A 27571-nucleotide genomic window follows, 5' to 3' on the forward strand; every position below is an offset into this window, starting at 1 on the left:
GTCAAACGAGCTGTTGCAAGCAATCGTGCATAAGAAGTCATGGTCCAACCATATATCCTGTATGGGGAACTCCATACATTCCCAAATGGAATCAGTGTGGGCGAAAAAACAGCATTCACAGGTATTGCCACGCTGTCCCATTGATTTCAATGGGTAGGAGCGGTGAATACACCGCTCTTTCACCGCTCCAAAGATGCGGCTAGCAGGACTTTTTTCACTGTCCTGCCAGCGCACTGCTCTAGTGTGAAAGCCCTCCGGCTTTCACACTGGAGTGAAAGGGGCCAGTTTTTTTCAGGCGCTACACAGGCGCTATTTTTAGCGCTGTAACGCCTGAAAACCGCCCCAGTGTGAAAGGGGCCTAAGACAACCTGTAAAGTAATGTTTCTAAATGTAAAGTATAGTATGACAGTGCAGAAGAATAACAATTGAAATTGTGGCGCAAACAAATGCTATTGCACCATCCACGAGTTAGCCTCTACCCCCCCCCCCGCCAGATATATGTAAAGATACCCTTGTGTAGCATAGGTAGTTTATAAAATGTTCATAAAATTGCCATAGAAAGGGTGATGTATTTCAGTAGGAAGCTCCACCTGAGACAAGAACAAATCTATGAAATTGCAAAAGAGGAACACCAGGGGGTGCCAGCTAAATGCAGCATCAGTGGGTTTATTGCCGTTAAAAAGCCAAATGCAAACTTGCAGAAATATAAAATCAAAGAGCTTATCTGCAGCCATGCCACATTGGATGGAAACCGTCCACCAGAAGAGTCGCTTGTGACAGTAAACAGCGTTTTGTCAGTAAGGAAACCAAGTCCAATGTTCTAGGAATTGAGGAGAGCCACTGTGGATCGCAACGCAGAATGTGGTGTCACACCTGGGGTGGGCTGATGGCAGTGCAGAAGAATAACCAGTGATTCAAATTAATATTTACAACCGTAAAAAGAGATGCTGCTTTCTGATTATTTTGGTACGGTCTAGGGACTGTCAGCAGTTCTGTTTCAGCTGCTGCTGTAATGGTTAAAGCATACTTTGCTTTGGGGATGCTACAGTTGTAGAAAGTAGACAGGAGGCAGGAATTATGTAGGAGGCTCTAACCCATGTCATCTGTTTTTAGAGGAATGTGCTGAGTTCTGGCGTCGTGCCTCAGATTTCTCTGATTATGGGTCCCTGTGCTGGAGGTGCTGTCTATTCCCCGGCCCTAACGGACTTTACATTCATGGTTAAGGTAAGAGTGTAATCCATAACAGCACAGCAGAGTGTAGCTGCAGCATGGTGGCCACTTACAGTAGTTAATGAAAAAAGTACTCTGAAGGCCACACGCTACATATACAACCATTATCTTCCAGGACATAGAAGGTATATGTTCCTGTGGACCAGTCTAACTTGTAACAATCCCAAAAGGAACAGTAAATATCGCCCATGAAAATACCAAACAACTGGCTGGTGTGCCCACTGTTGTCTTAATGTACCCATAGACATGGAATAAGCAAGACTTAGTCTGGCCTTTTTTTTTCTTTTTTTTTAAGTTGTGATTGGCAACATACCTATGGGAAATATTTTAGTGATTTATAGCAAAATTTTAATATGTACTCCCCTCAGTTTCAACTCTGTCTTCAGATGGTCCATTCACTGTTCTTTCTTTGATAAAAAATCTCTCCTTTTGGGCTATACAGACTTTTCAAGTTGCAGGTGTAGCCATAGTGGGACTTATATGTAGCCATATGAGCACTGAGCTGGTTATGTTATTTACAGCAACCAATTCTCTTTATTCCCTTCATGCTTTAGAAATGGAAAAGGGTGATCTGATTGGTATCTATTTGCTTGTCATTCTGTGTGTAAAAAAAAAAAAAAAAAAAAAAAAAACAGTGGACCTCTGTCATGTCTATTCTAGCATAATAATGTGTGTTTCTCTTCCCAGGACACTTCCTACCTCTTCATTACTGGTCCAGATGTAGTAAAGTCAGTGACCAATGAGGATGTGACACAGGAAGACCTAGGAGGAGCCAAAACCCACACTGCCCTATCAGGTTATTGAAGCTTATTTAAAGCAACACCTTGATTTATTTTGTTATCTGTTCAGCTTTCGGTCTAGAATCAGAGCAGTCTTGCTTTATGCCCAGAAACCTTGTGAATTTAACAATTGTGGGAAAACGCTGGTCAGCCTTATACAACCACAGCACCATGCACAGCAGGTAGCTGCTGCTGATTAAAGTGTTTGTTAACCCAAAAAAAAGTGCTTGTGCTGTGTAATTTGCCCCCCCTGTGTCACCTAAAAACCTGGCTGATCCTGCCTGGCTATACCCTCCCCTTTGTAAACTGACCATGGTATATCATGGCTGCTGAGCCCTGACATCGTGGTCAGTTTACGTGCCTCCATCAGCCTTCGCTCTCCTGTCCCTCTTTGTCCTCTCTCCTCCCTCCTCAGTGAACACCCCCCCCCCCCCTCCAGCTGCTAAAACTTTTATTGTCCCATATAATCCTCCTTGTTTCCTAATGAAAGGTGCTCCTGTGTTTTATTAAAAAAAAAAAAGCATTCTTTACCTGATTTTAGAGTGTCTCCTGACGCTCATGTGACCGGCCGGGGGAATCTCGGCCCCGCCCGCTACATCTGTTAGATGGGCAGAGGAGAGAGCCGGTGTCTTATCATATAAGGTCCCCCATCAGATAGCGTCCGCTGTGAACGGCGCCTGCGCACTGAGTCCAGGTTCTAGCCCCACCGTCCAAGTGGACATAGAGTAGGAATAAAAAAGAGCCAAGCGCAGCGAGGCTGCGCCCGAAGCGTGGCGAGCGGCCGTCTAATTTTCACAACCCTATGTCCGCTTGGATGGTGGGGCTACTACCTCCACTCACGGCGCAGGCGCCGCTCAGCTTCGGAAATTTTACGAAGCTTCTTCTACCCCGTACTGCGCATTCGCAGTACGGGGCGGACACTATATGATGGCCGGACTGAATATGCCAGAACACCGGCCAGTGACGTGAGTGCCGGAAGGCGCTCGGAAATTAGGTACAGAAGGGTTTTTTTTTTTTTTTATAAAACGCAGAGACAGGAGCACCTGTCATTGGGGAAACAAGGAGGATTCTATGAAGTTGTCAAAGTGCGTTAACAACCACTTTAAAGGATGAGTTCACTTTTTGCAAAAAAAATTGCATTTATTATTATTATTATTATTATTATTATTTATTTTTTGGAGCCTTTAAAGCATTGCACCAGCTATCAGCAGATCACTGGTGCTATGCAGGTCCAGTGTATCTGCTTGCCTGTACATCCCGTAGGGTAAGCAGATACAATCTACAGGAAGTATGAATGAACTAGCATGGTTCTCCACAGTGCCGGGGTAGTTCATTGAAAACTACAAGCAGACAGCTGCAAAGGCTGCTAGACCTTGTTGTTTTTGTATGCCCAGAGACACGGTCGAGTGCGCTCGGCCACATTTTTAAAATAAATTGCGGCCGCTAGCGAGGAGGGAGAAAAACCCCCGCTAGCTGTCACAGCTGGGATTGGGGAGGTGCGGGGCGCTATTGTGTTCCTTACATGTTTCACCCATATTCAGGGTGTAACATGTTACGAAAGGTGAATTTATTCTTTAATCGTCAAGTGGTGCCTTATATAAACAATTATGCCGCATACACAACACTGGTTTTTCCATCAGAATAAACGGACAATCTTTCCAACAGAGTTCCCCTGAAACGGACTTGCCTACACACGATCACACCAAAGTACCTATGCTAAACAAAAATTCCACCATTATCGTCTGGGCTTGCTTACTAGGATTGGAATGTCAAGGTCACAATTGTAGGCAACAACCAGTCACTAGCATGACGCTGGAAGAGGCATTTGATCTAATTTGATGCAAATTTTCTCCTTCGTTTTTTCTTTGCAGGGGTGGCTCATCGAGCTTTTGAAAATGACATAGATGCCTTGTTAAACCTGCGGGAATTCTTTAACTACCTCCCGCTAAGCAACAAGGATGCAGCACCAGTCAGGGAATGTCATGACCCAAGGTAAGCTGTTTGGGAGGAAATAAGAAAGAGTCATGCAGGCACAATGCTTACACCGTTCTTCTAAGCTTAAACAAAGCCCCTGTCTGTGTCAGTGCAGAGGAGTCCTGCTGAATGCTCTATGGGCAGCATAACAAATAGGAAGCGCAAATACATTTGGGTTTTGAATAGGCCTCAACGTTATCTAAATATATACAGTACATGCCTACAGTGAGGGGAAAAAAGTATTTGACCCCCTGCTGATTTTTTACGTTTTCCCACTGACAAAGAAATGATTAGTCTATAATTTTAATGTTAGGTTTATTTTAACAGTGAGAGACAGAATAACCACAAAAAAATCCATAAAAACGCATTTCAAAAAAAGGTTATAAATTGATTTGCTAACCCTTGTTGGCATTCGGAGGTGAGACATTTCTTGTAGTTTGCCATCAAGTTTGCACAAATCTTGGGAGACATTTTGTACATGTCCTCCCCAAGTCATTAAGGTTTTGAAGTTGACATTTGGCAACTTGATTTTTCAGCTCCCTACACATATTTTCTATGGGATTAAAGTCTGGTGACTGGCTAGACCACTCCAGAACCCTTTAATGTGCTTCTTCTTGAGCCACTCCTTTGTTGCCCTGGCCGCGTGTTATGGGTCATTGTCATGCTGGAATACCCATCTGTGACGCATTTTCAAAACCTTGGCAGAGGGAAGGAGATTCTAACCCAAGATTTGATGATAAACGGCCCCATCCATTATCCCTTTGATGCTGTGAAGTTGTCCTGTCCCCTTAGCAGAAAAACACCCCAAAGCATAATTTTTGACGGTGGCGATGTGTTCTTGGGGTCATAGGCAGCTTTCCTCCTTCTCCAAACACGGTGAGTTGAGATGATGCCAAAGAGCTTGATTTTGGTCTCATCTGACCACAACACTTTCGCCCAGTTATCCTCTGAATCATTCAGATGTTCATTAGAAAACTTCAGACGGGTCTGTGCATGTGCTTTCTTGAGCAGGGGGACCTTGTGGGCGCTGCAGGATTTCATTCATTCTCCCATGTAGTTCTGGGCTGATTCCTCATCATTCTCATGATCATTGCAACTCCACAAGGTGAGATCTTACATAGAGCTCCAGACTGAGGGAGACTGATAATTGTTTTGTGGTGTTTTTGTTTTTTTCCATTTGCGAATTATCGCACCAACTATTGTCACCCTCTCACCAAGCTGTTTGGAGATGGTCTTGTAGCCCATTCCAGCTTTGTATAGGTCTACAATCCTGTCCCTCACATCCTTGGACAGCTCTTTGGTCTTGGCCATTGTGGAGAGATTGGAATCTGATTGCTTCTGTGGACAGGTGTCTTTTATACAGGTAACAAGTTGAGATGAGGAGCACTCCCTTTAAGAGAGTGCTCCTCATCCCCGCTTATTACCTGAATAGAAGACACCTTGGAGGCAGAAATCTTGCTGATTGATAGGGGATCAAATACTTATTTCACTCATTTAAAATGCAAATCAATTTATAACTTTTTTAAATGCGTTTTTCTGGATGTTTTTTTGTTGTTCTGTCTCTCACTATTAAAATAAACCTACCATTAAAATTAAATAATAGACTGATCATTTCTTTGTCAGTGGGCAAATGTACAAAATCGTCAGGGGATCAAATACTTTTTTCCCCCTCACTGTATAAAAAATGTAATACATTGCAGAGAATACCATAGCATAACATAATCACGTGTTTGCTAGACTTGTCTTCTCTGAGGGGTACTGATTGTACAGTTTTTAAGTCCTCACATTCTGCTGAAGAAAACTGGCTTTTAGAAGATATAGTAGTTCCATTACAATGCAGTGATTTTTGTTTGTATTACAGTGACCGTCTCGTACCTGGATTAGACACCATAGTTCCCATGGAGTCCACTAAAGCCTATGACATGTTGGATATCGTCCATTCGGTAATACTGCTGCGATGTAGCTACCTTGCTGTTACAGTATAAAGTAATGGGATGACATAAAGAGGTGGACAGCTGTGGTCCCTTCCTATAATGAACAAATGTGGAATTCAGCAGCCAGTCGGTCCAGCCAGTGAGCCAGGAAACACTTTATCAGAAAAAGCCAGCCAGCTCCTTGTTAAATCATTCTCCATGTGGCAATGTTCTGAGTACTAGTTTCTTTCCTCTTAAGCGTTAAGGGAGCTTGCTTTTTGAGCATATTAGAAGCGGATTTGCATAACAAGTATTTTTGCAACACACAGACAAGTGTAATATTTGCCCAGATAATGTCTTAATGAGAAAATTCTATATAATCCATATTAGATACTGACAAAAAGCAGTAATGGTCCTTCTGCACAATTATCTTTTAAAGCAGAGTTTCAACCAAAAGTGGAACTTCCGCTCATCTGATTAAACCCCCCCTCTGGTGCCACAATTGGCACCTTTCAGGGGGGAGGAGGAGGGTGCTGATACCTGTATAATACAGGTAACTGCACCCACTTCCGGGAATAGACTCCTGCGGGAGTCACTCCCCTTCCCGCACCCCCCCCCCCCCCCCAATTGTCTCCTGGGAAACACACATGGGTCCCAGGAGATGGGGGGGGGGGGGGCACTTAAGACACACAGCACGACTCGCGCATGTGCAGTAGGGAACCGGGAAGTGAAGCCGCAACGCTTCACTTCCTGATTCCCTCACCGAGAATGGTGCCGGCAACAGCCGAGAGCCAAGTGATCGCTGGACTCCAGGAAAGATAGGTGTCCATTTATTAAATGTCAGCAGCTGCAGTATTTGTAGCTGCTGGCTTTTAATTTTTTTTTTTTTTTTTTAGGTGGACTCCTCCTTTAAGTTTCAACTGTGTTAGGTGCCTATATGGGATAGTGACATTTTTTTTCTTTTTCCAGATTGTTGACGAGCAAGACTTCTTTGAGATTATGCCCAACTATGCCAAAAATATTATTGTGGGCTTTGCCAGGATGAATGGCGGGACAGTTGGCATTGTTGGAAACCAGCCAAAAGTGGCATCAGGTGCTGGATATGTGTACATTTTAAACAACTTCAGACTAATTGAAAATCAGGATAAAATTTAATGAGAGCTTTATATTGAGAGAACTATGTGGGCTGCCATTGCATACATTCTAAAAATGCTAGTTGCCTGGCTTCCAAATGGTGGAGTAGTAAAAATGTGCATATGTTTGCATTCAGATAAGCGACTTAAAAAGTATTGAAACAAAATTGATGCAACAGCCAGGCAAATAGTATTTTTAAAAGGAGAGGTTAGCAATGGGGGCAAGTTGCAATATTTACATATAAATAATTGTTTGCCCCCTCTCCTTGTACTAGCATAACAGTTTGGGTGTAGAGCTTGTCACTGAACATTTTTGCGCTCATGCCTCCACATCCCACTAAGTGTCAGGACAGCTTTCATAGAGCCAGTTAGGTGGGCTCATTCTGTATTTCAGCCAGTGATTGAAAGGGCTCTTTCACACGTGCAGTCCGCTTTGCTCAGCGGGGGATTGATCCGGTGGATGATAATTCTGTCTCTGCTCACTGTGCAGAGACGTACTTGTCGGAGTCCCGCTCTCTATGGGGAGATCGGATGAAAACTGATCACCTGTCCGTTTTCATCAGATCCGGTTTGCCGAATGGATGGAAAATAGGGTCACCATACATCAGGATTTCACAGACAGGATTGTGTCAGATATCAGCGGACATGTCACCGCTGACATCTGCCGCTCCATAGAAGTGAATGGAGGGTCCGATCAGGTCCATCTGAAAAACTGTAGGCAGACCTGATCGGAAAGCCCATGTGAAAGGGGCCAAAGATTATTATTTTTTTCTGGTGCTGTGAGAGTGCTTTGATTGCATGGGCGGAGGTCCTAAATAACAATGTAAGCAAACTCGCCTTGCTTAAAGGGGCTGTCCCTCTTTGTTTTTTTATCCTAATGCATCCTATGCATTAAGGTCAAAAAAGTTTTGGGAGTGACCTGCCCCCCCCCCTCCCCGTTTTCCTTACCTAAGCCCCTTCATTCACTTGGTGGAGACACGCTCACCCTCTCTGCACAGGGTCGCGGCTCTTGATTGGATAGATTGATAGCAGTGCAGCCGTCGGCTCCCGATGCTGTCAATCAAATCCAATGACGCGGGCGCCGGGGCTGAGTCTGGAATTCATGTCTTTAGATGTAAATGCTGGACTCGGGAGCGCACCCGCAAGGTTGCCCACCCAGGAGAGCGCTTCCCCTAGGGGATTATCTGATAAGAGGAGGAGCCGCAAAAGCAACTGAGGGACCCCAGAAGTCGAGGATCTGTGCTACTCTGTGCAAAACGAGCTGCACAGTGGAGGTAAGTATGACATTTTTGTTTAAAAAATAAAATGATGAAACCTTACAATCACTTTAAGCCAGCCAATACATGAATTAAAATTCAGCCGGTTAAGCAGGGACTGGTTGGATTTCAATCCATGTATGGGCTAGCTGGTTGTACACAAATTGATCTGGCAGTCGACTTGTATTCAACCAGCCTGTTTTTTTCCCCGAACGATCGGTGCCACCAGCTATAGCCACCAACACTAATCATTGTATTCTGCTGGATGAGAAGTCGCCCCAAGTGCAGAATACAATAGCTCAGCAGGAAAGATTCTCCCATCCACCTTTGAATGTGCTGGTTAAAGGAAATAACATGAATCGTGTATGTCCTGCCTTAATGGGATGTTGAGGAATTAAATGTAGTGGAAGCAATCACAACAAAAGACTGTGGGACTTTTAAGAGTAATGGGCCGTACACACAATAGGATTTTCCGACAACAAATGTTGGATGTGAGCTTGTTGTCAGAAAGTCCAACCGTGTGTATGTTCCATAGAACATTTGTTGTCAGAATTTCCACCAATGTTTGAGAGCAGGTTCTCAAATTTTCCAACAACAAGACTTGTTGGAAATTTTGAACGTGTGTACACAATTCCGACACACAAAAGTCCATGCATGGTCAGAATCAAGCAGAAGAGCCGCACTGGCTATTAAACTTCATTTTTGAAGGCTCGTCGTATGTGTTGTACGTCACTGCGTCCTTGACTTTCGGAATTTCCAACAACATTTGTGTGACCGTGTGTATGCAAGACAAGTTTGAGCAAACATCCTTCGGAAAAAAATCCACGGTTTTGTTGTCGGAAAATGCTATCGTGTGTAAATAGCCTAAGTGGTGTACACTCTGGTCAGGTCTGTTGTGTAATTACAACACAACACAAACAAGTCCTTGAGTTTTGTAAAGGGAGTGGTAGAATGACCACAAAAACACATACAAATGTACATCCTTCATTTTACAGGATGGGAAAGAATTCTTTGTGCAATCTAAAAACAAGCAGCTCTTACTTGATGTAAAAAAAAAAAGCAGCAGCTAACTAAACTTAATGCAGATGGATACAATGCGGGTGGATACTTGTCAGAATAACTATCTCATTATTATTACCATCTTTTTTTTTTTTTTCTTCCTGTCTTCTCTCCTAAAGGCTGTTTGGACATCAATTCTTCTGTTAAGGGAGCTCGCTTTGTAAGATTCTGTGATGCCTTCAATATACCCATTATTACATTTGTTGATGTACCAGGATTTTTGCCAGGTAATGTTTCAGCACTTTAAATTTCTGATAAATACAGGACTGTGAAAATGTTTTAGGTAGGTGTAAAAAGAAAAAAAATGCTGTAAATTAAGAATGCTTTTAGAAATAGAAGTGTTAATTGATAAATAATAAACTATTAACACATAGGAAAGTAAATGAACAGAAGAGAAATCCAAATCAATATTATGTGTGACCACACTTCAAAACGGCTTAAATTCTTCTAGGTACATTTTGAAGGAATGCGGCAGGTAGGTTGTTCCAAACACTGCGGATGTAGGCTACCTCAAATCCTTCTGTCTCTTCATGTAATCCCAGACAGACTTGATGATGAGATCAGGGCTCTGTTAGGGCCAAACCATCACTTCCAGGACTCCTTGTTTTTCTTTACACTGAAGATAGTTATTAATGACATTGACTGTATGTTTGGGGTCGTTGTCCTGCGGCAGAATAAATTTGGGTGCCAATCACATGCCTCCCTGATGGTATAGCATGATGGATCTGCCTGTATTTCTCAGCATTGAGGACACCATTGATCCTGACCAAATTTTCCAACTCCATTTGCAGAAATGCAGCCCCAACATGCTTCATTGTTGCATGCCGACACTCATTATTATACCTCTCTCCAGCTCTTCGGAGAAAAAACTGCCTCCTGCTACAGCCAAATATTTTAAAATTTGACTCATCAGGTCAGAGCTCCTGCTGCCATTTTTGAGTTGAGTAGCTTGGCCTTGTTTCCATGTCAGAGGTATGGCTTTTTGGCTGCCATTCTTCCTTGTAGACCACTTCAGGCCCGACTTCACTTGACAGTATATGGGTGTGCCTGGGTCCCACTGGTTTCCACCAGCTCTGTGCTGATGGCACTGCTGGACAACCTCTAATGTCAAAGGGAAGTAAGCATGATGTGTCTGTCTTCTGCATTGTTTCCTTGGCTGACCACTGCGTCTGCAGTCTTCGATGTTGCCTTTTTTTTGTGGTTCTTCAAAAGAACTTGAACAGCACTTCTTGAAATCTGTCTGTTTGAAATCTTTGCCTGAGAGAAAACTTGCTGATGCAGTAAAACTATCTTGTGTTTTGTTGCTGTGCTAAGTATTACCATAGTGTATGACCCGTGACATGAAACTGTTTTCACAACCTCACCTTAGTAGCAGAGTTTGGCTGTTCCTCACTCAGTTTTAAGCCTCCTACACAGCAGTTTTTTTTCGAGTTAATAACTGTGTTTTAACTTTCATATGATATTGATGCTCATTAAGACATGCTTGATCTAATTGGTTAATCAAACACCTGACTCTGATCATACAGGATCCCTGACTTTGTGAATGTGTACAAAGTGTGCAAGCCAAAGGGTAATTGCACCAAATATTGATTTAAAGTTTTTCTTCTGTTCGTTCCCTTGGCATTTTGTAAATTGATAATTAACTATTAAAAAAAAAATATATATATATATTTGAAAGCATTCTTACTTCACAGCATTTCTTTACACCTGCCAAAAATATTTGGACAGTCCTGTATGTCAAGACCCTAAACTAGGCATGTCCAAAGTCTGGCCCATGGTCCAATTGCGGCCCACGTTCTGATTTAATATGACCCCCTGGTGATTTGGAGAATATATATTCTCTTTTGCGGACTCCAGGGCCACAAAAGATATATATATATATATATATATATATATATATATATATATATATATATATATATATATATATATATATATATATATTTATATATTTATATATTTATCTGCACTGCCTCCGAGGGGACAGGGAGGGGGTGGGACAAGTGCCATCAGATTACATAAAGGAGAATCTCCTGTTTACTCGGCAACATCTGTAATAGGTAGGGGTGCAATGGGTCGTCACCGATCTGTGATCCGAACGGTCACCCCGTTCGGATCGGCACACGCCTCGGCCTTAGGAAAGGCCACGGCTTCGGCCTAGCTCTGGAGCAGCGGCCATCTTGGTGTACCCGTCAGCCGTTTACAATGTGATCGCTTCATCAAATGATGGAGCGATCACTTGTAAACAAACTGGCATCATGATGACGCCGGTTCCTCTCTCCCCTCTGTGTACAGATCTGTACCGTGGGAGGGAGAGATCAGATGGCAGCAGCGCTGTGGGCTGCATCTGTAGTTACCACAGCGCTGCTCTGTGACAACTGCAGTCACAGCCATCCCTGCCAATACTTTGCCATACGCAGCCAATACTCTGCCATACCCAGCCATACCCTGCAATACCCGGTAATGTCCAGCTATACTCTGTGATACCCAGCCATGCTCAGCCAATATTACAGTGGGCGAGATTGTGGATATTACAGTGGGGACTATATGGTGGTGGAATTTTCACAGGTTTTTTCAAATTCAGTTGTTGTTTGCTGATCCGAAAAATGGAACGATCCGATCCGGGAGTTTTTTTGATCCGTTGCACCCCTAGTAATAGGGAGTCCCATCTCCTGGGTTGCCATTGGACGGTAGTTCTGTCTATCATAGGAGGCGAGACTGTGTTAAAGAGGCCACAGAGTAAACGGGAGATTCTCCTGTATGTAATCTGTCTGCGCTCGTCCCCGCCCCCTTCCTGTCCCCTCCGAGGCTGCGCTGATGGCAAATGGTAAAGTTGCATTCATGGCACATGTGAGGCTTCATTTATGGCATGTGTTACATAGTAGGTGAAGTTGAAAAAAGACACAAGTCCAACCTATGTGTGTGATTATATGCCAGTATTACCTTGTATATCTCTGTATGTTGCGGTCGTTCAGGTGCTTATCTAATAGTTTTTTGAAACTATTGATTCTCCTGGCTGAGATCACGGCCTGTGGAAGGAAATCCCACATCCTTCTTACGGTAAAGAACCCTGTATGTAGTTTTAAGGTTAAACTTATTTTCTTCTAATTTTAATGAGTGGCCACGTGTCTTGTTAAACTCCCTTCTGCAAAAAAGTTTTATCCCTATTGTGGGTCACCAGTACGGTATTTGTAAATTGAAATCGTATACCCTCTCAAGCGTTTCTTCTCCAGAGAGAATAAGTTCAGTGCTTGCAACTTTTCCTCATAATTAATATCCTGCAGACCCTTTATTAGCTTTGTTGCCCTTCTTTGTACTTGCTCCATTTCCAGTACATCCTTCCTGAGGACTGGTGCCCAAAACTGGACAGCATACTCCAGGTGTGAGGCTTCATTTATGGTCCTTAGTCCTGAGCGGCACTCATGGATTCATTGGGGCCACAAAAGAGATAGAGATATATAGATTATCTATCTATATATTTATCTATTCACATATATATATATATATATATATGTGTGTGTGTGTGTGTGTGTGTGTGTGTGTGTGTGTGTGTGTGTGTGTGTGTGTATATATATATATATATATATATATATATATATATATATATATATATATAATGACACGCCCGAGCTCATCTCCATATCACACACAGCCACAAAGGCAAGACAAGTCTTGTTGGGCAGTGTATAAGTGCTCAGATAAACACACTTAGGTGTCCTTTTATGAAGCAGTGAAATCTATTCACTGCTTCATTCTCCGGCATTCACAGAGGAGATCTTTCTCCTCTGTATGCCAGTTTATAAAGCGGAGTAGATTGCTTCACCCTTGGAGGAGTGAAGCAATCTACAAACGCTTCTAACACTGGAGAATGGCCCCTAATACTGCAATCTCGTGAGACTTTTTACGAGATTACAGTACTAGAAATTCACCGATACACAGAGATGTCAATTTATTAAGCAGTGATAAATTATCACAGCTCAATACACTGACGCACGGTGTGATTAATGTTAGTAAAATAAAGCGTCCCCCTACATAATATATACATGTATACACACACAGACATTATATATACATGTATATACACACACACATATATGTGTATATATATATATATATATATATATATGTATGTATATACACATAAATATGACAGGGGGACATGGTTACAGTGTTGGGGGGTCTGAACGAGGCATAAGGAAGTTAATTATCTTCCTCTTTCCTCCTCAGATCCCCCCCACATTCTCTCTTCACTCCCTGGTTCTCCACCTCTGAGCTGGTGAATCGGGGAGTGTGAATTCTGACACAGATCGCCAGTGAAGCGCTTGGATCCCAGCTTCATAAACTGGCCGTTACTGTGTCATTCTATGAGGATTCTCAGTGTGTGGAGATATTCAGCGGGAGAACAAGTTCAAACACTTCTCCCCCGATTATCTCTGGTCCATAAACTGTTTATGGGCTGTGATCAGCGGCAATCCTCTGGATCTCCACTGATCACTGCTTCATAAACGGACACCTTAGACTGAATTTTGATGGTTTAAAGAATGGCAGGCAAAATGGTCGGTCCTCATGCATGTTCACTTCATCAAATCTGGCCCTCTTTGAAAAAGTTTGGACACCCTTGTACTAAACATTTAGGGGTTTACCCTTAATCAATTAGGTTAGTATAGTGTCAAGCAGACTTTATTGGCTGCTGCAGGAAAGTTCCCATGTAGCCACGTGTCTTTTGTGCACATTGGCATATTTGTTTTCAGACCTCGACAATGCTCCCATGCTGCTCAACTCAGTACAATTACGAGAATGTCTGTCTATACCAGGGGTGTCCAAACCTTTTCCAAAGAGGGCCAGATTTGACGAAGGGAACATGCGTGAGGGCCGACCATTTTGCCTGACATTCCTTGAACCATTAAAATTCAGTCTAGGTGTGTTTATACGAGCACTAATACACTGCCCAACAAGGATTCATTTGCCTTTGTGACGGTGTGTGAGTAAAGAGATGAGCTTGGGAGTGTTAATTGGATATACCGTATTTCACTTTAAGAGGGAAGTTTCAGGAAAAATCTAAAATTTTAAATAAAGAACTGTGAAGAAAAATAAGGGTCATTGCCATGAATGCAACCCCACCATTGCCAGGAATCCAGCACCCACCATTGTCATCAGTGTAGCTTGATTGGTGCCCATTCATCTGCAGCCTCAGAGGGGACAGGGAGGGGGTGGGACAAGTGCCAAAAGATTACATACAGGAAAAACTCCTGTTTTCTTGGCGGCCTCTTTAATACAAAGTCCCGCCTCCTTTTAAGGGCAGAATAGTCGTCCAATGGCAGCGCAAGAGATTGGACTTCCTATTAGATGCTGCCATGTAAACAGGAAGTTCTGTATGTACGGCACTTGTCTCACTGTATCGTCACATATGGCGACCCATCACATTTGGCTACCCGCTGGAGTACACATGCGCGACACCACCATATGCGTTCCAACACTTTTACGACAAAACAGTATGTGGCTCTACCCCTAAATCCAGGTTCAAGCCCCACCATCCAAGTCGACATAGTTGGAATATAATGATGCCGAGCGAAGCGAGGCCGTGCCCAAAGAGCGGCCCTGTTGCAAAGTGGTGTTTTACAATAAATAGTTATACAGAAGTTTCACTGCTCCGTATTATCATAAAAACGTTTGGAACGCATATGGGTAAGTTACACATGCGCAGTGCGTAATTTCTTAGCAGATCATCACTTCCATAGCCAAATGTGATGGGTTGCCATATGTGACGAAACACCACCTCCTCCCTGTCCCCTCCAAGGCAGCCAGCATTTATGTTTTGTGGCCCCGGCGCTGGGCCACAAAAGATATATATATGTCCAAATAACACGGCTGGCCATTCAAAACCGGAAGACGGGCCGCGATTGGCCCATGGGCCAGACTTTGGAAATGCCTGGTCTATACATTATGCTTGCATTTGAATTGCTGTACTCTGTAAAAGAAGTGAAAACCCTTACAGGTTACCTACTTCAGTAAAATTGGTAATTTTGGCTTCTGTTTTATTTAATTTTAATTATTATCTTTGCCTTTTGACCAGGCACTGCTCAGGAGTATGGAGGCATTATCCGGCATGGAGCAAAACTTTTGTTTGCCTTTGCTGAAGCTACCGTCCCCAAGATCACAATCATTACTAGAAAGGTGAGGACAAACTGTGAACAGAATGATGAGCCCTACTGACATACCTCTGTGACCCATTAGTATATAAGGGAATTACTTATTACTAACAGGAAGCCTGCTGTGTAGAGGAAATAGACTCTCCTCAAAACATCCACAGAGAAGGCAACTAAGGGGGTGACCATTAACCACTAGCCGCCGTCGTTATACAAAGGCAGGTCGGTTCTGCTGCGTGAATCCCTGTATAGTGGCTTGCGCAGTTGCGGGCATGCTCATGTTATGGGAGCGTGCCCGTGGGTCAAGCAGACTCGATGTCTGCTGTGGAGCTGCCAGTGTAAACAAGCGGATCCCCGTTCTGACGGGGGACATGTCAGATATTCTGTTCCCAGTGAGCTCTGTCTTGGCCCAGTGAGCTCCCCACTCCTCGGTGGGCAGCATTCAGCAGAAGTGATGGTGGATATGACCTCGGGGGGGGGGGGGAGAATATAGATATGAATGCTGACTCTATATTTACATATCAATGCAGCCATTCCATGGCTATTTACATATTAATGCTGCCGCTATTTACATATAAATAAAGGTTATTTACATGTGAACGCAGGGTCTGCAGGTGAGTCATATGTACACAATAGGCAGGGCTGAGCCGCATTAATAACAACTTCACGCTGAGATATTGGGACACAGCATGGGACTAAAACTTCAAGGGAATTTGAACTGGGATAGTTGGCAAGTATGAGGCAACTGCCATAGGTAGATGCCCCTTTTACCCTGCTTTAAAGACGGCCCTGTTTTAATCACCTCTGGCATTTGTTTAGCAAAACAAAAAGCCTGACAATTTGAAAAAAAATATATATATATATTTTTTTCACATTTTCTGTCTTTTTTTTTGTTTGTTCTAGCAAAAAACAAAACAAAAAAGACTGAAAATTTTAATTTTTTTTTTTTTTTTTTTTTTTTTTTTTGCTAGACAGAAAATTAGCAAAAAAACAAAAAAAGTCTGAAAATTAAAAAAAAAAAAAAACAATTTTTTTTCCTTATTTAGCAAATAAGTATTTTTCTCCTTCATTGATGTGCCCTGATTATCAGTGTTAATGTTTCCTGTCACACATGCTCTTTACGCTGTGACAACACGAGATAAGGAATGCCGATAACTGGCAAGTTTGTTCACATTTCATCAACTGTGATTGGACAGCTGATCACATGGTTAAGGGGCACTGTGATTGGACCAAAGGACACAGTGATCAAAGAGTGCCCCTGATGTACGCACCAGCGGGTGTGTAGGGAGGTGTGGTTCTGGGAGTACAACCATGGACACCCAGAACTGGATGACTGCACTGTAGCCGTCTTTCAGCTATAGTGTGGTTAATTACAGTTCTGGTTACAACTCCAAATTTTGGCTTTGCTTTTATCTGCTAGAGCAAGTGAATCGCCCCAGTGGGTACTCAGACAAGAGTGGAAATTGTCAACAGGTTCTGACCCTTTCCTACAACACTAAAGTTTGGGCTTTTGTTACCAATCAATTTTTTTTTCAGTGGATTGCAACTGAATGTTTGATAACAATTGGTTATAATCAGGAAGAAGTGTGATATTACAACTGCCTGCGTAGTTTCATTTTGGTGGGTTTCATGCTGTAATGTTTGTACTTTTTTTTTTTTTTTTTTTTTTTAACAACTAAGATCTATCCTGCCTTTAATAAACTGTACTTTTACTTTCTTCACCTACGTATCTTAATACCTTTTGTCTCACTAGACCCCTTTATTTAGATTTTAAGCTCTAATGAGCAGGGCCCTCTTGAATTCCTCCTGTATTGAAACATATTGTAACTGTAATGTCTGCCTCCATTTTGTAAAGCGCTACACAAATGGTTGGTGCTATATAAAAACTGTATATTAATAATAATGATTGCACCAACATACATTTTCTTGTTTGTTATCAGGCATATGGTGGTGCCTATGATGTCATGAGCTCAAAGCATCTGAGAGGTGATGTCAACTATGCCTGGCCCACAGCCGAGGTTGCCGTTATGGGGGCAAAGGTAAATCCAGGTCATTGTAAAAAGAAAATGGCAAGAAGTTTAAGGCTGCATTCACATCTGAGTGTTTTCAGCTCGAAAGACGCCTGAAAAACACCCAACCAGCAAAATCTCATTAATTTCAATGGCACCTGTTCACATCTGAAAGTTTTGTCACCTGAAGCAAAACGCCTGAAAAAGGCCCCAAGCTCAAAATGAACATGAGCTTCTTTGGGGCAGATTACAGGCGTTTTTCTGCCTTTTACATTGCTGACTTGAACAAAATCGTGGTAAAATTGACTTTGACTTTGAAGCGCTCAGGTGTGACTGCAGCCTAAAGGAAATCCACATTGACCAAAATACTGTAGCCCGCCATTGCAAACAACTCCCTCTGAAAATACTTGTTTTCTGGCTATAATGCTTATCCAATTGCTTGAGTATGTTCTAAAGTCACTGATCTGAATGCTTGTTTCTGGTCAGTGTCTCCAAATTATTGAAGCCAAAGATAGCTGGGCATGTAGCATTTTAGAAGGAGGTCAGCAATGGCAGCCTGCATATTTATACAGGTTTCCTTTTTAAGCCATAAACATATCTAGCTGGTTACAAATCGATTGGGGAATAATTATATGTCCTTAGGCTACCCCCCTTTAACCCCGGTTACAGAATCCCTGCCTAGACTTAGGGGGAGGAGTCGTTTGGCTGGACTTTCCCAGCTGATCTGCAATATCCCCTCCAAGATAGACCGGCACTGGGGATTTCTGTAGAATCTTTTATAGGTACAAACTAGCATATGTACCAAGGTATACAAGTGTGTGTGTGTGTGTGTGTGTGTGTGTGTGTGTATGTATAGGCATTCTCTTTTTCCAGTGAAGATTATAATCAAATTAATTTCTTCAAGGGAGAGTGTTTAAAAAACAGTTTTGTAAAAAATGTAAAGCTAGGTCACAATTTCAGCAAGTGAATCTGTACTTTGCCTGTGTATGGAAAAGGTACAGGTGTTCTTTAACGACGGCCCCAACAACAGTGTATACTTTCCCTTTGCTCACCTTGCTGCTCGACTTGGCAACCAGGTGTGGAACGTCATCCCTGTATAAGATTCAAGTCACAACTTAAATTCTCTCTCTACCCCCATAGGACATTGTTAGCTGCTCAAGCAGGCAATTGCCAAGCACCAGCAAAGTCACATATTGGGGATAGTCATCAACTGCCCTATACCTGCAAGTACTAAGTGGAGCAGCATGGGGGCAAAGGAAGGGTAGACATAACCTATTGATGGGATAAGCCAATAAAACAAACCTGTTGTTTTGCTATGCTTGGGCAAAACACAGGTTTACATTAAATACAATTGACATAGAACTAGATCACGACCATCAATTATATTACAAAAAAGCAATGAAGAACCAACACTGGAGAAGAAAATTGAGAATTGTAACAATTGTTATAGTCTAAACCAATGGAAACATGAAATGCTGAATGCTTCTACATCAGTTTGTACATTTGTATCGGTATACATCCTTTTATACATTTATTTTTTCACTTGATGGAAAAATCGGTGGACAAAAGTATGAACAAAAAAAATAGTTTTTGCCTAACCGATATAAACAGAAGAGACCTCCCCATTTTTATTTTTTTTGCTTTTCTGTGGATATAAACAGATTTGGATGTAAAGAGACATGTCTCTTTACATCCATTTGCTCCTAGACATAAGTTTCATTCAGACTGGATCCCTTTGAAAAGCTCACAGACATATACTGAATCAACATGACAGCCAGGCAAGTAGCATTTCCAGAGATCCGTAAAAGCTGACAGACATATCCACGCTGGACACCCACGTGAAAGGGCCCCAAGTTTATAACGTGCAACTGCAATAGAATTTTTCTTATCTGGTGATATAAAGCTGATGCTTTCTATATCCTGCAGGGAGCTGTACAGATCATATTCAGAGGAAATCAGAACCAGGCTGAGGCTGAGGCAGAATATGTGGAGAAGTTTGCCAACCCTTTTCCTGCAGCAGTCAGAGGTAAGGCTACTGCGAGACCAGTTTAGTATCACTCGTGACAGAAATATCAATAATTAAAGTGGTAGTGAACTCTCATTGTGTATTTTTTACCTACAGGTACGATTTATAATAAAGCTCATCTGTAGGCAAAATTAATATCTCCTAAACGTGCACCGTTTTTAGGAGATATTCTAGCGAGCAGCAGCCTGTGATGTCACTGAATGGTGAATGAATTAGGTGAAATTCTGTTATCAGATAGGAATTTCCACACCTTTTAAAAAAAAAAATAGAATTTTTTTTTTTACTCACCGTAAAATCCTTTTCTCTGTAATTCCCCAAACGACACAGCTCCTCTCTTAGCCATTGGGTTGTTACGCCACCTTTAGAAGAATACTAGGCTATGTGTATTATGTAAAACACAGAACTTTACAGTTCCGCCCGAGGGGCGGTCCTTTAGGTAACAACCCCACAGCCTGCCATGCAGTTATCAGTACGTCGACAAGCAGTATAACGTAAAGAAAAAACAGGAGGGGCGGGTGCTGTGTCGGTCGGTGAATTACAGAGAAAAGGATTTTACGGTGAGTACAAATAAAATCCTGTTTTCTCTTATATTCACCGACCGATATAGCTCCTCTCTTAGCCATTGGGACATCCCCAAGCAGTGCTAAACGAGGGGTGGGAAAACGGCATAAAATCTTCATCCACCATGGCAAGTGGGAACTAGTGTAACTTTACCCACAAAAACAACAATGCGTGGAAAAAAACACCACAAAACTAGGTTACCCTCAACAGGAGGGACTGCCCACAACCGCACCAAAAACTGGGGGAATTAACAGTGCAGTAACTTAAAAGATTCTGCGTTTTTACCCAAAAAAACAGGAAAAAGGGAAATATTGCATACACAATTGCAATTATACAGGCACCTGCAAAACTTTGCGGCCAAAACGGGCATCAGCCGATGCACTGACGTCTACCTTGTAGAACTTTGGTAAACGTTTAGACAGATGACCAGGTCGCCGCTTTACACACTTGAGCGACAGACGTTTGGTGTCGGAAGGCACAAGACGTTCCGATTGCCCTTGTGGAGTGGGCTGTGACCGGAAAGAGCGGCACCTGCCCCTTCAAGGCGTAGCCTTGTACTACAATCTGTCTGATCCACCTGGAAATGGTGGCCGACGAGACCACCATGCCTTTCTTTGGACTAGCCATCGAAACAAACAGTGAGTCTGACTTCTGAAAGGGAGCTGTGGTAGACAAATACACTTTGAGCCCGAACCACGTCCAGAGCATGAAGGGCCTCCTCCTTAGGATGTGTCGGCTTAGGACACAAGGATGGTAACACATTGTCCTCATTGATGTGAAACGCCGAGACCACTTTTGGCAGAAAAGACTGTTACTGACGCAACACCACCTTATCCTTGTGGATAACCAGATAGGGCGACTTGCAGGACAAGGCCGCCAGTTCCAAAACCCTCCTGGCCGATGTGATGGCCACCAGAAAGACCACTTTCTGGGAAAGAGTCAACAGAGGGATCTCTGATATTTTCAAAAGGCGGTTTTTGAAGCGCCAATAGCACCAGGTTCAGATCCCAAGGGGGTAACGGATGCACCGGAGGGACTACATGTTGCACCCCCTGAACAAAAGTACTCACTAGTGAGTGAGATGCCAGAGGTCGTTGAAAAAAGACAGCCATGGCTGATATTTGTCCTTTTTAATGGTGCTTAACACCAATTTCTGCTCCAACCCCTTGCTGAAGAAACAGCAGGATCCTGGATATGGAAAAGGAGCGTGGATGCCATCCTTTCTCCTCACACTTGGAGATGTAGGCCTTCCAGATAAGATGATATATCTTCAGAGAAGAAAATTTCCTTGCTCTCAACATAGTTGGAATCACCGAGTCCGACAGACCCCGATTCCTCAACACCTAGCTCTCAATAGCTATGGCGTTTAAAGCCAGTGATGGTAAAGCAGGATGGAGAATCGGACCTTAAGACAGAAGGTCCTCTTGCAACGGCAGTCGCCAGGGGGCGTCTGCAACCAGGGGCACTAGGTCTGCGTACCAAGGATGCTGAGGTCAATCACTTTTACTGATTACTGGGATCCCCTCGACTTCCACTCTGCGGAGCAGACATGGCAACAGTTTCAGCGGAGGAAAAGCATAGATCAGCTGGTACTGATCCCATGGAGCCACCAGCACGTCTGCCCACGGATCTCTTGTCCTGGACACGAATCTTGGCACCTTCCAATTGAGATGGGAGGCCAGAAGATCCACACCTGGTGTGCCCCACCGCAGGCACAGTAGCCTGAATACCTCCGGATGCAACTCCCATTCTCCTGGGTCCAGCATCTGGTGACTTGGGTAGTTTGCCTGCCAATTCTCCACTCCCGGGATGTAAATGGCCGACAGGGCCGGTACATGTCGCTCTGCCCACCGAAGTATGTAAGCGACCTCCCGTGCGGCGGCTGAGCTTCTTGTTCCTCCTTGGTGATTGACGCATGCCACTGCAGTGGCGTTGTCTGACTGGATCCTGATCGGACGCACTTGCAGTCTAATCGACCATGTGGAGAGACATAGCCTGATCGCTCTTAGTTCGAGCAGATTTATTGGCAACTTGGATTCCTCTGTCGACCAGAGGCCCTGAGCCGACGAAACCCCCATCACTCCACCCCAGCCGGATAGGCTGGTGTCCGTTGTGATCACTGTCCATTTCAGAGGTAGGAACAACTTCCCGGACTGAAGCATCGGGGACATCGGCCACCAGATCAGGGAATCTCTGACCAACTGGCTTACCTGGATCTGTCGATCTAGGGACAACGGATATTTGTCCCACTTTGTCAAAATCTCCTTCTACAGAACTCTGGCGTGGAACTGGACATATGGTACAGCCTCGAAGGAGGCCACCATGAGTCCCAGGACTCGCATGCAGAAGCGAAGCGACGATGACTTGTGGCTCATCAACAGTTTCAACGCAGCTCTGAAAGTCTGCAGTTTGTCTGAAGGTAGAAACACTCTCACCTGGAGTCCAGCAGCAAGCCTAGGTACTCCAAACGCTGAGTCGGTACAACCACCGACTTCTTTTAGGTTTAACAGCTACCCAAATTCTTGCAGGGTCTGCAAGGTGATCGCTACATCCTCTTCTAATTCTGAGGCGGAAGATGCTCTCAGGAAGAGATCGTCTACATATCCCACGATCGTGATCCCACAGCAACGCCAAAACTGGAGCCGAGGGGGGGGGGGGGTGGGGGCTGATGCCAAATCAAAAGGAAGAGCCACAAACTGATAGTGGGCTTCCCCGACTGCAAAGCGCAGAAACTTTTGATGCCGGAGGCATATGGGTATGTGCAGGTATGCATCCTGGATGTCTAAGGACGCCAGGGAGTCCCCTTGGGGTGCAGCGACTACTGAGCGAACTGATTCCATTCTGAACCTCGGCACTTTCACAAAGTTATTGAGGGCTTTTAGATCCAAGATTGTAGTTCCCAAGAAAGAAGGGGTACGTCCAAACAGGTTTGAGTAGAACCCCTGGAAACGTTCAGATTCCGGAACAGGTACAATCACCCCGTGATTCAGCAGGTCCCTTACTGCCCCATAGAGGGCCCCCAGTGAGCCGGGAGAACGGGTATGCTGGAGGGGAAGAATCTGTTTTGCGGCCAAGAGAGGAACTCTATGTTGTAGCCATAGGAAATCGGATCGCAGATCCATTGGTCAGACAGTCGAGAGGACCGCCGCGCTGCAAATGTCCGAAGGCGACCCACCGAGTCATGGGTGGGGGCAAACCTTCATGCAGTAGCACTTTTATTCGCAGGCTTGTTAGGCTTGCGGTTCCAAGGACGTTTCTGTCCTTCCGTGGTCGTCCAGTCGGGCTGGGGACGTTTAGCCGAAGTTCCAGGTGGACGGAAAAGCCGTTTGTGAGCAGAAAAAGAGGGTCCTTGCCTACGGGGGGGCTCCTTAGCCTTCCTGGCCTGTGGGAGTAGTGTACTCTTACCACCTGTGGCATTCTTAATGTCATCCAAAGAGCCGGTCGCCAAGGAAGGGAAGATCCGTCAGGGCTTTTTTTGGATACCTGGTCAGCAGACCAGCATTTAAACCAAATCAGGCGCCTTAGCACCACTGCTGACACTGAAGCCCTGGATTACAGAGGGAGAGTATCCAGGGCCGCGTCACAAACGTATTTAAGGCCTTGCACTAGTTGGTCTGCTAGTTCCACGCAGACAGGAGAAGCCTGTTCTCCCAATTCGCGGTGCAACAGTTTTGCTTACTCAGTGTCTGACACAAGTGTGGATGCCAGTACTGGTTGCACGGCTGACCCCACAACCGTAAACAAGGAACAAGCCACTGCCTCGGCCTTCCTGTCCATGGGATCCTTAAATGCAGGAGTCCCCTCTACCGGGATCGTGGTTACTTTGTTTCACCTGGATACTGGGGGGTCCACGACCGGAGGAGCCGACCACTTTTTGAGAAGGCTGTCCTCAAAAGGGTAATGCACCTCCATGTATTTGGGGACCGAAAAGGTCCATTGCGGGCGACTGCATTCCTTGTAAATGAACTTGTCAAAATAAGTCAGATACGGGAACACCTTAGGTGAACGAGCAGGCTTACAGGACCAAAGGGGACCTCTACATCAGCAGAGGGATCTGCTGGCTCCTGAATCTTCAGAGTATCACGCACAGCTGTGGTAAGTGCTCCAACACGCGCTTTGACAAACCCGGATGGGGACTCATCCTCACTGTCCGAAGGGTCCTGGTTAGCGTCCTCTGAAACGGAGCAGGGGTCCCCAGCCTCAGCAGGGCCCGAGTCTGCGTCAGAGCTCTCCCCAGGGGACGGGGGGGGGGGGGCAGGGGCCGCTTTTTAGCACCTTTGCGCCCACGCACTGCCTCCATCTTGGCAACGAACGAATTGAGGACCGCCGACAAGGTGTCCAAAGGCACTGCGCATTCCGCCGGTGAACCGGTTGCAATTGCCTGGATTTCGTGGGAAGAAACACCAGTTTCTGAAGCCATGCTGACCCTATCCTGTCCCTATCCTGTCTGCCACCCAAAGGGGACTTAGGACAGTGACAGTCCCACCCTCCTTACTGCTGCTGGCTGAGGGGCTCTTTCCCACAGGTCTCACCACCCTGAAAGGTTCTGCGCTATCCAGCAGGTAGTGCCTGTAGTCTCTGTTGGCTCCCAGGTGCAGAGGAATCAGCTCTGTGTCGGTGGAAGCGGCTGCTAATGGCGGCGAAAGCTCTCTGCAATGTGCTCAGGCTCAAAGGAAATGGCCGTCCAGTATAAGGACATAAAACACAGGGACACATGCTGCCGCTAGAGAAAGCTGAAAAACATGTTCAGGCTTCTAGAAAATGGCCGTCGGCATCCAGTATAAGGACATATCACAGGGAAAATGCCTGCCGAAGCACAGGAGAGCATGCTTTCGCTTGCCCACACCTAAGATGGCCGCTGATGCTGAAACCATGAGGGACAGAGCTGAAAAAAATGGCGGTGATCAGCACTGCAAAGGACACAGGCGCAGCCTCACAGGCATCTCCAGGGACATGAGAAACAGGACTCAGGACACAGCCAACCCAGACCCCCCCCAGGCGAGAGCCCCTGCACAGACACACACATACACACCGCTTAGCAGCCACATGCAGCATCCCCCCACAGGGAGGGGGGTGAGGGACCCCCGAATCGACCTCCCAGGGAATGCCCAGCTGCTCGCCCCCCCCCCCCGAGGCAGGGTGAACTGTACTTACCAGTCCTGAAGAGCTGGGAGACATTCCATCAGAATAAAAGCTCACCGACCACCTCTGGAACTGCGGTTTCATCGTGGCCGTATTTGCGACCTGCACACGCTCGTTGGCCAGGCTGGGGAGACTACAAGGATAAGGGTATCCATCCTGTCACCCAGCCGGCTGTTGATAGCAGATCACAGGATCTATCATCTTGCGCAAAAAGCCAAGCTTCTGCAGAAAAAGATGGACCGATAGGCCCGTCGGGGTTCCTAGGTCCTTCTCCTTCACTAGGCAAAATTAAAACTGATGACTGCATGGCAGGCTGGGGGGTTGTTACCTAAGGGACCGACCCTTGGGCGGAACTGGAAAGTTCTGTGTTTTACATAACATGTAATGCCTAGTATTCTCCTAAAGGTGGTGTAACAACCCAATGGCTAAGAGAGGAGCTTTGTCAGTCGGTGAATATAAGAGAAATAAGAGTATTTATTTCACTGTGTGCTTTTTGTTTCTGTAAAGTAATGATGACCTGACTGACTTGTTTTGGACAGGATTTGTTGATGACATCATCCAGCCGTCTACTACTCGCATGCGCATCTGCCGTGACCTTGAAGTACTTGCAAGTAAACGACAAGTAAATCCATGGAAGAAACATGCAAATGTCCCTCTGTGAGGTGAATCTGTGTTACAACACAGTGCATTCCTGTCTGGGAAATGACAAAACACAGACTGGTTTGTGTCAAACTGGAAAAGCAAACCCTACAACAGTTTTTTTTTTTTTTGTTTTTTTTTATGGACAAGGAGATGTGATTTCCTGCAGACTACAGCTAATGTAAAATGTCTGCCATATAAAATCTGCAAAATACAAAGAAAACTTGACTTGATTTTAACAATAATTATTGCTGTCTGCTGTTACAGCCAGGACATTGATTTTAGGGATAATAAACCATTATAATTACCTTCATTGCTGAGATCAGAGTATTATGGAGTTTTGAATGGTGCCAATGTTCTCTGCTCTGTTTAGCTGTTCATGTGTACAATGGGAATCTGTCTGGATGAAAGCTTGGGAGCATGCAGTTTCATAAACAAGTTAGCAATGGCAACTCTTATTTACCTTACAAGGGTAATGCTTGGTTCCTTTTTTCTAGTGACTGCAAACAGCTGATACTGTCTGACATGAACATATCTACATTGCCGTGTGGAGGGCATACAGCACCATAAAAATGCATGACACTGTGAAAATGCTAGATGCAGCGCGCCATCCTGGTTGAGACATGCTTGTCTAGCCCTGGTGCACTTTTCTTTTAGTTATACATTTCAATAGCTTTCAGTTTCTGGTTTGTTATATTTGGAGCAGAAATATGCTGTGGGTTTTTCAGGGCTGTTACTGTGCCTCTTGAGAAGGGGGTGTGTAAGCCTGTCAATTTATTGATTGCTGTATATAATTACGTTTTGTCACTAGTTTTAGAGCTAGGGATGATTTTGAATATATTTTAAAGTGGTTGTAAACCCTTACAACACACTTTGAGCTACAGGTAAGCCTAGATTAAGGCCTGTAGGTCCAAGAAATATCTCCTAAACCTATACGGTTTAGGAGATATTTGCCCGAAGACAGGCACCAAGACAATGGTGCGCAGGCGCTCTGAGCGCGGCATCGTCAACGACGAAGATGCCGCGCGTGACGACTCCAGTGCGCATGCGCGGGAGGGACGTCATCGCGGCTTCACCGAATGACAGCGGCGGAGCTGCGAGACCCCACCAAGAAGATGGATGCGCCGGACTACAGGGGACAGCGGTGACTTCGCTGGCTCCTGTGTCAGGTAAGTGACACATAATGGACTACTATGCGATGCATACTAGTCCATTATGCTTTGCCTTTGCAGGGAATGAAAGAGGAAGTAAACCCTGATGGGTTTACTTCCTCTTTAAAATGTATGTAAACTCACTGCTTTTAGGACAAATGTTATAATTGTATTAGGTTTTCTATGTTATCCAGCTGCATGAAGTGCTAGGGGATCAATGCTGAGTAACATAGGATTAGATGGGAGGGTGCACTGCGCTGTACTCTAAGATATGAAATTTGCAGGTTAGTAAAAATGCTTTGCTCTTTATGCATTATTTATAGAAAGTTTTCACAATTACTGTAAGTAGAAAGATTCATCCCAAATTCAGAAAAATCCTTTCATCTTAATCAACTCTTCATAGACCCTGTGCCATTCTCATCACTAAATGAGAAGGGAGGGCAACAACTAGGCGAACAGAACTGTGCCCACAGGCCCAACAACAGGGGGTTAACAAAACTAACTTCATGCCTTAAATACCGCTGCAAGAACCCTGCTGCTGAAATCTGCAGAA

The 27571-nt window shown here is 44.5% G+C and overlaps 1 protein-coding gene across 1 annotated transcript in view; it reads left to right on the top strand.

Moving 5' to 3' along the window:
* The window catches only part of PCCB (propionyl-CoA carboxylase subunit beta), a 51528-nt gene extending 25348 nt beyond the window's left edge, over window positions 1–26180 (top strand). The window contains exons 6-15 of the mRNA XM_077488682.1: window positions 1114–1224; window positions 1918–2026; window positions 3881–4001; window positions 5845–5926; window positions 6866–6989; window positions 9464–9571; window positions 15418–15518; window positions 17431–17529; window positions 19426–19525; window positions 25768–26180. Coding sequence (XP_077344808.1) covers window positions 1114–1224; window positions 1918–2026; window positions 3881–4001; window positions 5845–5926; window positions 6866–6989; window positions 9464–9571; window positions 15418–15518; window positions 17431–17529; window positions 19426–19525; window positions 25768–25889 — 1077 coding nt within the window. The 3' untranslated portion in view covers window positions 25890–26180. The remainder of the gene's footprint in view (window positions 1–1113; window positions 1225–1917; window positions 2027–3880; window positions 4002–5844; window positions 5927–6865; window positions 6990–9463; window positions 9572–15417; window positions 15519–17430; window positions 17530–19425; window positions 19526–25767) is intronic.
* Window positions 26181–27571: the final 1391 nt, after the last annotated feature.

Source organism: Lithobates pipiens, unplaced genomic scaffold (genome assembly GCF_037356315.1).
Source record: "Lithobates pipiens isolate NorthernLeopardFrog02 unplaced genomic scaffold, aLitPip1_a1.2 Scaffold_18, whole genome shotgun sequence".
Taxonomy (NCBI): Eukaryota; Metazoa; Chordata; class Amphibia; order Anura; family Ranidae; genus Lithobates; species Lithobates pipiens.